This window comes from Ostrea edulis, chromosome 2 (assembly GCF_947568905.1).
Source record: "Ostrea edulis chromosome 2, xbOstEdul1.1, whole genome shotgun sequence".
Classification (NCBI taxonomy): domain Eukaryota; kingdom Metazoa; phylum Mollusca; class Bivalvia; order Ostreida; family Ostreidae; genus Ostrea; species Ostrea edulis.
The window spans coordinates 59953851-59964865 of NC_079165.1; the positions used below are offsets into that span (position 1 = coordinate 59953851).

Sequence of the window (11015 nt, forward strand, 5' to 3'; positions counted from 1 at the left end):
ACAAAATTCATCATATCATGATGTAGAAAACGGATGACCATTCGATCCCGCGCCCTTGATTCTTTGTTGACATTTCGTGATGTCAATATTGGGAAAATTCTAAATTTTTCAAGATTTTCCCAAAATAAACAAAGCATATTGAATAGGTGATTTTATTTCTCTGCAGTTGATGATAACTGACACATGGCGAGCATTGGTCAAAAGCAATATATGTATAATAGAAAAAATAGTCATTTTGAAATAGTTACCATTGGTGACTTATTCCAGTCCAACAATTTCAAATGGAAACGCCGTAAAAAGATAACATCAGAACTGTTCACGGTACATCAATTACTTATCAGGAGAGCAGTTACATTCTTTTATTACATAGCTAATAAATAGTCTATTATAAATTATGCGTAAAATCTAGAGAATGTTAGCGTTCAATATCCTGAGAATTTATTGAACGCTAACTTTGCATTGCGTAAATTGTGGGCGCCCGAAACATTCCGAGTATGAGCCTTACCGTAACAACGTAAACAAGCCAAAATGGCAGACGACGAAAGGTTTAATATCTAACAGTTAAGAAATGCATGCTGATATTGCACACTTTCACCTTAGATGCCAATATTGATGAATTCTCGTCTATTTTGGAGTATTTTGAGTGAAAAGGGATATAATTTAACAACTAAATACTTTAGCTATATAATTGAACTTATATTGATGGCTGTTAAGATGCACGAGCTTTCGAGTGCATTTTGACAGCCAACGAGTGCCAATATTCACCAATATATAAGTTTAATAACCCTATAACATTGCACTTTCTATGAAATTAAGATGGACATGTTTCAGAGGTAAAACATTTGTTAGCAGGGCATATGCCAAATGTCAATTAAAAAAGAAGTATTCTTCAGTGTATTGTGTAGTAAAACCACTTCTGGGCTCCTATAGTAACACAGATCCTCTTGGTATAGTTCAATTCCAAATCCTCGAACATCAATGAAGCTTAAATTCAGTTCTCGTACACAAAAAGAAAAGTAAACATCTTCTAAATGGAAAAAGGGAATATTTTTAGAGATTGCACAAACTTGTTTCACCACTGTCATGCTGGTCAGATAGCCCGTCCCAGAACAGAAAGCCGTCAGTCGCTCCCACGGGTACTCTGCATACGAGACATAGTATTTAGTGGTCTTATTCCTATTGGGTTTGTTTACCCAGTCCTTGTAGCAGCAACCAATGACCGAGTGCTGCAACTCTGGATGGTGGTTATCGATAACGTTCAGCAAAGCTGGCATATTTATAAACACATCATCGTCAGTCTTCATGACGTAAACATCCTGCGGACAATGTTTAGTTGCCCAGTTTAGGGCCATCATGGTTTTTATGGTAAGAGTGTGATATACATCTAAGAATTCCCCTTGAAGTATATCTTTATAGAATTCATTTTCCAACTGAATACTCTCCCGTACTTCACTATCTGGGACACCACCAATGACGAATGCATATCTGACATTTGAAGTGTTATTTTTTGAAACTGAGAGCCAAGTATGCCTCAGCACAGTGCGACGCTCAATTGCAGTTGCTGTTGTTGTTATGAATAAAACTACTTTCATACTTTGATGATTTTTACAAGTGTTTATATCATCCATCAAAACTTTGTACGAGATGTTAAAACAAGAATTACACGTTCTAGACCTTATGGTACCATCGTATGAAATGCTTCCATTTTCCAAGTGTCTTTGAAAATCATCAAGATCGTATTCATAATGCGGATCCGGAGTTATTGAATTCGGATTTATTGAATCCGGAGTTAATGAATATCTTAAAATCATTATAACGAAAAATGTTCCGACCACCGTTAATAATTTAATGGAGAGTCTCTTCCTACGTATTCTCATCACATCCAAACCTTTAAAAACAATGTACTAAAGTGTTAATCATATACATGTACATTGAATATACTCCAAGAAGCAACATCTGAAATATTAGTAACTGTAACCATTTTGGTCTTTAGAATTTCTATTGATTACATACCCTGTATGTACAAATGACCCGCGCTGAAGTTAAATCATATATTCCACCTTCCAGAGGATGGCAATGTTTAACTTAATTAATGATATTTATGTTTATCAGCTTCTATTACCCAAACTCTGCTCACCGTAGCTCGTTTTTGCTGTCATAAAAAATCTGAACAAAGAATGATTGAGATTGAAAATTTGTCATTTATTACAATACCAAATGACGAAAGAAATCTTCAACATAAGATTTTGGGGGAAATCAGATAATACATTCTACATGAAAGTACCTGCAAAGCTAAATTACTCAAAGTCTGATTTCCCCCAAAGAAGACAAAATAACTTAAATAATGCTACGCTATAAGATGACAAATAAAAATTCATCAAAACAAACCCAGAGCAAAAAGATGGCGAACAAATAAGGCCAACCCAAATGATTAAAAGCCTATATAAAAAGATTGCATAGCACCGGAGTAAACCTCCATATTGAGGACGGAAAGTTGGGGTGGTGGAGGGTTGAATAAAATGAAAAAACTTTGATCCGCTTTACAATTTGTATTCACTGAATCCCATGTATATGAAAAGGCTAACGTGTGCAAAACACAAGCTATCGCGTGCCTATCCAAGCCATTGATTGGCTAACAAACTTGAGGCCCCCAACGGGGTAAAGTTATACGAGGTCCCCAATAGGGCAAATGACACATATATACGCTTTAAACATAAATGCTATTATGTTCCATAATATTGATTTTATGTTTATCAGCTTCTATTACCCAAACTTAATTAATGATATATACTTTATAGAGAGGATGTCAATGTTTAACTTAATTAATGATCTATACTGTGTAGAGATGATGTCAATGTTTAACTTAATTAATGATCTATACTGTGTAGAGAACATGGACATATCTTGACCAAGAGCTCTCAGGACTCCTGTTTTGTTTCTTTTTATTATAGTTTTATTTTATTTTTGCTAATTGTCGCATTATCAATGATTTACAATTCGCGACCACTCTTTCCCTTATTTTTCCTGATGGCAATAAACAAAGTCACTTCGGTAATTATATGCTGTCTTGTACATTAATCGAATAAAATTACATGAACCTTTTTTGTGATAACACATTTATGTTTGATATAACTGCAGCGTTTGATTTACTAGTACCAGTCAATAAAATTATAAAGCGTTGTATGATTTACCGTCCAATAGAATTATAAAGTGTTGTGTGATTTACCGTCCAATAGAATTATAAAGTGTTGTATGATTTACCGTCCAATAGAATTATAAAGTGTTGTATGATTTACCGTCCAATAGAATTATAAAGCGTTGTATGATTTACCGTCCAATAGAATTATAAAGTGTTGTATGATTTACCGTCCAATAGAATTATAAAGCGTTGTATGATTAACCGACCAATAGAATTATAAAGCGTTGTATGATTTACCGTCCAATAGAATTATAAAGCGTTGTATAATTTACCGTCCAATAGAATTATAAAGTGTTGCATGATTTACCGTCCAATAGAATTATAAAGTGTTGCATGATTTACCGTCCAATAGAATTATAAAGCGTTGCATGATTTACCGTCCAATAGAATTATAAAGTGTTGCATGATTTACCGTCCAATAGAATTATAAAGAGTTGTATGATTTACCACCCACAGTAACTTAACCATACCGTACTACACATGTAATTAGAAGTAGTTAGATGGGGACTGAAATTTTAATCACATGTTGGTAAAGGAATACAAGAGGAACTAAAAATATAGGTCTGGCCAACCTCCATGATAAATAAGCAATATTAAAAATTACAGATAATTTCTCTGATGTACTCACGAAGTTATCTTCTTTCATTCAAACACTTCAGCTTTTAGATCTGAAACAATATAACGTATTGGTGTGTAATATATCATATGAACATTCATTATCCCGTAATTTTGTACTAGGCAGAACCTCCACGAGAATGAATTATGTTTGATGCATGCAATCAGGGCCGTAAATTACATGGAGGCGGAGGAGGCAGCTGCCTCCTCCAACTTTTGAGCCAAAAAAAATTAAAATTTAAAGTTCATTAGAATTTATGTTGTTTCCAATAACTAAGAACATGATACCTCACTTAAAAAAACATTCCAAATCTTTCTTTTAGAATGAGTTAGTCAAGTAACATCTTAGAAGGCCCTAGAATCAAGAATTTTGCACGAAACGTGTTCAGTGTGCACAAAATGTGCTCAGCGTCTGGGGGCCTGGGCGGCCCCCAGACCCCCGCCTAATTTCCTGCCTCCTCCAAATTGAAGGTTAATTTACGGCCCTGGCAATTAGCCATAAAAACAATGCATCTGCTTATTCCAACCAAGGCAAGATAAGGAAACTTTATAAATCTATTATACATGTCATAAACATCATGTGGACGACGGTTTCGCTCTTCAATGTGAGTCTTTTCCCCCTTATTTTTGTTTTTGTTAACATACTTATATACTTGTAATAAACATGTGGACGACGGTTTCGCTCTTTTTTAATGAACATGCCTATATACAGGTTGAAAGTGAGTGTCTTTTCCTATTTTTGTTCTCATTAACATGTCTATATACATGTAATATGCCTCATGTTGAGACTGATTTCGCTATTCAAAGTGACCCCCCCCCCCTTCCACCATTGATATGTAAATTATAGATTTCAAGATGCTTACATAACGTTCTTTTGATCGTAGGATTATGTTGCTAGCAATTTGGCTTCAAATTTAGGCCTTTGCTCGGCGCTTACGGTCATTGAGCAGTGAGTGTTCTTTAGCATACCACACCTACTGTGACACGGGACATCCGTTTTTAAGGTCATCTCCGAGGACCCGTGACATTCACACCTGATGCCGAGCGTTTGGCGATGGAACTGTCACTACCTGTTTTAACGACTTATGTCTGCCGGCCTTCCGCATGCGGGGCGAACGCTCTAACCACTAGACCACCACGGCGGTTTATTCAAGAGTGAGTAGAATAGAATAAATAAATGGATTGTTGGTAAAAGAGTATCTATAAAAAGACCGATCAAACAAATGGTTTGAGAAGGTACATGATCACCCTCATCGTAACCCTCCCATGTGGCAACGCACTTTGAAAAAAAAATTCAAAGTGCGTGACGCAAAATGCGTTTTTTCATGGCGACACTCCAGGATATCACTGAGGACAGGGTAATATCCACCCTAACGGAAGTACATTGACGTATTACTCGTTCTTTGAGACATCCATGTTTGGTTGTAGACAACAGGCATCAAGGGGGTGATGATGATCGCAGGTTTCCCCACCTATCCACACTCTAGACAAGTGTGATGTCGTGGTTCATAAGAAACGGACCAGTCATTAATATGTCTATAGTGAACGCCAGAGTACAGCATAATGATGATTTGTGAAGTTCCTGGTACCATGAGCTAGTGTTTACTATGGATGCAGTAATTGGTACATGTATCATCCTGCTTTCAGATTTCTATCTGTGGCGTCTTTTATGACCAAATCTTAACATGATCTGAATGCTGGACACTAGTCACTGACGACAGGGTAAGCGCATTCGTAGCAAAATTCACGTACATTATCATGATGTAGTCAAAAATGTGGATCGGTCTACTGTTTAACTTCTACATACTTAGAAAAATTAAGAAGTAACAAGCAAATCAGATGGTTAATTCCTCCACTAATAGATAGCGCAGCAGATACTAGAATGTGAAAATCCTGGAGGAATTGTGCCTTTGAATATACATGTACAAGTATGAACTTTGTCACAGAGTTAGGGCATACACTTACAGTAAATAGGGAGAGGGCTAAAATAGGCTGTGTCTGCTGCCCAATCCCATTCATTTTTAATAAAATATTGTTTGAAAAATACACTTACAGGGAATATTGGAGGGACATTCCAGATTCCTCATACAGTTAAAATAGTGGTCATTATACAAAATGACGGCTATGAATTACATATTTTACGTACTAGTTCATTCCTTTCATGTGTACTGGGTATGTAACACATTGTAGAGAGCATATTATCAACTGTTATGTACATACTATGCAATAACTTTTATAACTTCTGTGGCTGGTAACAACCTACTAGTACACCATCTAGTACATGTAAATGTTATTTTGTTTCCTGTTTTCAGATAATAGCCCTACTGCACAGTGCCTTCTCTCATAGACTGTACCTGCTTGATGTTGGTTACCAATTTATATAATGACTAAATGGTGGTGGTGGAGAATGACTTTGGCCAGTAAACATTTCAAACTATTAGATCCCCAACAGCCTAAAACACACTTGCCGTATCTGACAGATTGAAACGAGTGTGTGTTAGGTCAGGGGGACACTGCTGAGACCCTTTCCTGTCAGTTGATTCCAAGCGAAACACATGGTCCGGATACAAAACTATTGCAGGCAATTTCCACTGCTTCAGTCAGATCAGCTGCCTACCAGAATATCTACACTTATCCTGTATTGACGATGGTGAGGGTATCCAGTCGACCTTCCAGAACCACAAGGCTAAGTAGCATGATTCATGCAGACTGAAGTATATCAAAGCTGTACTGCATTGGCCATACAATGAAGAAAACTGAACTCCAGCACCATGAACAGACAAAGCGCACGCAGGTAGCTTTTGCTCAAGATGTGAAAGCACTCATTCATGTCATTGGAGAGATGGGGTACCCATTTTGAGAAGACAGCAAAGATCTCGGTTTTGGTGTTAGACAGCAGATACTTGGCAGACTCAGCAGTCATCCATAGACCGACAACCTGGAATACATACAGTATGACACATATGCCAATGAGAGGCTTGTTCATCAGACAAACCACATCACCGACCCAATATAGAGAAACAACTTCCCTCTCTTCAACCGAACTCCAGTCAGACTGAAGTCAAGAACAGAGGTACAGGTGTCACCCCTCAATAATAACTGCTCCCTATTTTCCGGTTTGTTTATTGCGTCCCAGATTCGTGATGGAAATCTTGATAAATTCGTAGCACAACGGAACCAAGCTTGTCCTCCTGCATTGTCACAAATGGGCAAAATCAGACTTGAACCAACGTCTGGTCTTTTTTTTTGTGCTTAGAAGATCTGATCATTCCACGCTGCTGCTAGTCCTCCTGTTGAAGTCATGATCCTGATTGGAACATCTATCGTCAACATGCTGGTACCTGGTAATGCGAAGACCTTCTCTGAGTATGTATCACTAGTACTCTTGTCGTTAATCACAGCTCAGTTACAGCATTGGATATTGTCTAGGATGAATACTTCCCAGACAGTTGAAAATATACACCAAGAAGAGAGGTAAAGACAACGGGAGACGAATGGAGCCATCTAGTTCCATCCCTGGAAACTGGCAGGACTCCTCCGCATAGACGAAAACAAAATAGAGCTGTTCACCTTCCTAGCAACGAGGATAACAACAACGGAGAAGCTAATCATCTGCAAAGATGTGCTTTTACACAGCACTGAGATCCGTGCAGTGGACACAGATGTTGTGATCCTTGTAGTGGCAGCAGCTGGGCGTCTGGACATCGATTAACTCAGGGTTGATTGATTGATTGTATATTGTTTAACGTCCCGCTCGAGAATATTTCACTCATATAGAGACGTCACCATTACTGATAGGGCTGCAAAATTCAGGCCTATGCTCGACACTTACAGTCTTTGAGCAGGGAGGAATCTTTATCGTGCCACACCTGCTGTGATACGATATTGCAGTATCTCTGAGGCAGTGTGCGGTGTATCTGGTATTTGGGTTTGTGACATGAAGGAAGTTGTCGCAAGGTGCAAATAATAGCCATGTTTATTTCATTTTGCATAATTAATTATTATTTATATTTGGTATTTGTTTGTTTTTGTTTAATAAATTTATATTGATCGATAGAACTGTTAAGTTTTTCTTTTCAGGATTCCCTAATCTATATATAAATACGAAGCATCCAGAGGAATCCCCAACATTCCAATAGAAAGTACTTCTGGTCATTTATTTCTTTTTCGTTGGATACGATATTCCAATATTTTTTCAACCAATGAAAAATCGTGTAACATGTAAAATTAAATGATATTGAAATTACAAAAGCAGTTTTTGCTTCGTTATGCTAGTCCAAAATATTTAATATTTCTACAATAATAATGTTTTCTGAATGATTTCCTCACCAATTCATTTCTCTAAAACATTTTGAAATACTTGATTCAAAGAAATGTTGAGGGTTCATGATATCCCTTTAAAAGTTAAGATATATGTACTATTACATGGGGTATCCAGGGTCTCCATCATGTAGAACCCAAGAACATAAATCCTTGATGAGGCCATTATATAATAAAGCGAGCAGAAGCCACCGGCAGAGATTATAAAAATGAGGTGAAAATCCTAGAAAAACAAGTTAAATAAAGAGACCATGAAAGTTTTCTAGCTGATGCGTTTATTTGACTTCACTCAGATGTTAAGGTCTGAATGTCCCCATTCTCCCATGAAGAATATATCAACAGAGTGCATTGTAATAATGACCTTTGCCGCTTCTCCATGAAGGCACTGTGGTACGATAGTGACAATTCCACTTGGCATAAAAGCCTATATATTTACAGGTGGCAGAGGACAGTTTTTTTCAACATGTGGGAAGGGGGTATACATCCAAGTCAGGTTATGACAGGTTAATGAAAAATCATACTACCCTGTTTTCTCAATATTTGTATTTCATATTAGTGTAGTTATTAAATTAGGGCCCTAAATTAAATGTCATCCATACATGCAGGTGTTGCTGCACAAAACATGCCCTGAGCAGGTGCCCCCTTCTTGCTTTGATTTTCTGTCATTTGGGCTAAATCTGCACCACCCCCACACCACCACAGTACCAAGCGAGGGGGTATAGGCGCTGTGCACAATCAAGAACCCTGTCTGACCTTCTTAAAAATCTACCTTTTATATGGGGCCATCCACCTTCCCTCTGAGCTATCTACCTTTTCCTGGACCCTCTAGGTTTTAGTCCGAATTTCTTCAGCTGCTGACCACGTGTCTTAGTTTCGCATTGCACCCATCTATATACTAGGCATCATGGTGACACCTATATGTTGCATATCCTTTTTTCACTAAGCACTCAGCTACACTTGAAATGTATCCTAAAATTATTCTACACATTTTTACACATGTAATATCACTTCAAATATAGGGTATCTCCATTTTTTTAAGAAACTTGAGTATGTAGTGCGAAACTGTCCCCTGCTACCTTAACAACTATTAAAAACTTTTATCACAAAATATAATAACCAGGTTACTTGTATCATGGGAGATAGTGAAACAATGCTCGCATGGGTTAATGTTATATCCCTATTATGTACTTTTATTATATGATTGAATAATACCTAGCTCTCTAATTGGCTGAGATCCAACAATGTAGAAATCATACTACGTTATGTTTACCTACACGTGACCTTCCAGGTGAACATAAGGAATTATTTTTTCCACATAGGACCAAAAATAGGTCGGGAACTTCCAATTTGACGCAATCGATTATACTTATTTTTGCCCTTCGGGCTCGGTGAATATTGTACTCCTCAGGTGTCTAAATCATCGTATTGACCTCAAATACAGCAATAATTGTATAGTATTATATAGTAATATCATCACATGTATATGTCCATCAATTTTGGGTTAATATTTGAAAGACTGATTTTTTCAGGTAAATGTGGGATATTCAATGTCAGTAGTTTGGAGGTATCCCACGGAAGGAGCAATGACTCATTCTAAATATTGATTCGTCTTGTGATCTCCGCATAGCTGTGTTGTCGTGACCGCGCACTATCAAAGCATTGCTGATAAACTGGGCTTGTCGTTATCCACATTACATATTTACGTTTTACTTGTATATATTTAGTATCAGCTGACATTAAAATAAACCTACCTCAGTTTGTGAATCCCTTGTCCTTACTAGAACAGAAAACGCTAATAACCAAACTGCACCTCTTTCTCGTGCCTTTATAACTTGAGAAAATGTTTGAATCATACTAAAACACTTAAAGATATCGTTAAAAGTCATTAACTGCTAAACCCGAAGATTGACATGCAGTAAGGTGGCAGTCATTTTCACTTCTCTATAAATATTTCAATTCCAAATACTTGTTGCACACGTATTGAGAGAACTAAGTGTGTACATATCGATATGCAAGTCAAACCTGTATTTACCAAGTTCGGTTCTCCAAGCGAAGATTTAAAAGCTCCCAACCAACTGAAAAGATTATCTCATAATTTGTATAGATAAATCATGCTATGAAATACTATGAAATAAATCTTATTTTTGAAAATACAGGAGGGTAGGGACTGCACTGCTTTACGCCTGCATATTTCATTAAGCGTGTTACTCAGAACCCGCTGAAAAACTTTGGGCAAGGGTTCCAATATAGGTTAAAGTTTTATTCAGAAATTGTATGCGTTTAGGGCAGACATTTTTAAAATGGCGGCCTTTTTCAAAACTTCGAGCTCACCATTTTATTTGCCGTCCTCAACTAGCCCTACATACCAACATTTGTTGAAATTGGAGAACATCGAAACATTGAGCGTTGGGGAGGGGTTTCCCGAAAGCAAAGTTCATTATATCCTCTACAGCAAGTGGAATGCTGGATATGCTTTTATAAATACTTTCAGAATCTCCAGGAAAATTTTGGACAGGGGTAATTCTACTATTCAATAAATTTTATTCAGAACTTTGACGCGTTTTGACAGCCATTTAAAACAAGAGGCCCATAGGCCTTATCGGCCTTATCGGTCACCTGAACACTAGTGAAAAAGTATCACTACTTCCATGAAAAAAATTCCTGTTCTGAATATCTAAGCTAAATTCTAATGTTCATCAACAGTATAAAACAAGATGTCTTCTTAAAACTTCATTGCCTTCAAAATTGCACACACCGATGAAATAATAGGTGCATTAACATTAAAACATCAAAAGATATGACTAATTTGGACTTATCCTAAAGTCATAACCCTGGGTTATGAAATTCACCATTTTTTGTACATCCTTTTCTGCTATTTCTA

General features: G+C 37.1%; 1 protein-coding gene across 1 annotated transcript; it reads right to left on the reverse strand.

Annotated features, from left to right (window-relative positions):
- Nucleotides 1-138: 138 nt before the first annotated feature.
- Nucleotides 139-10065, reverse strand: LOC125680673 (beta-1,3-galactosyltransferase 5-like). The gene is made up of 3 exons (XM_048920370.2): nt 9886-10065; nt 3828-3867; nt 139-1888 (listed from the first exon to the last, which is right to left on the reverse strand). The coding sequence occupies exon 3, from the start codon at nt 1875-1877 to the stop codon at nt 846-848; it is 1032 nt and encodes a 343-aa protein (XP_048776327.1). The 5' UTR covers nt 1878-1888; nt 3828-3867; nt 9886-10065; the 3' UTR covers nt 139-845.
- Between the last annotated feature and the right edge of the window lie 950 nt (nt 10066-11015).

Bases quoted from the DNA above. Each gene is read 5' to 3' on its own strand.
- LOC125680673 (XM_048920370.2), bottom strand. From the start codon at position 1,877: ATGAGAATACGTAGGAAGAGACTCTCCATTAAATTATTAACGGTGGTC.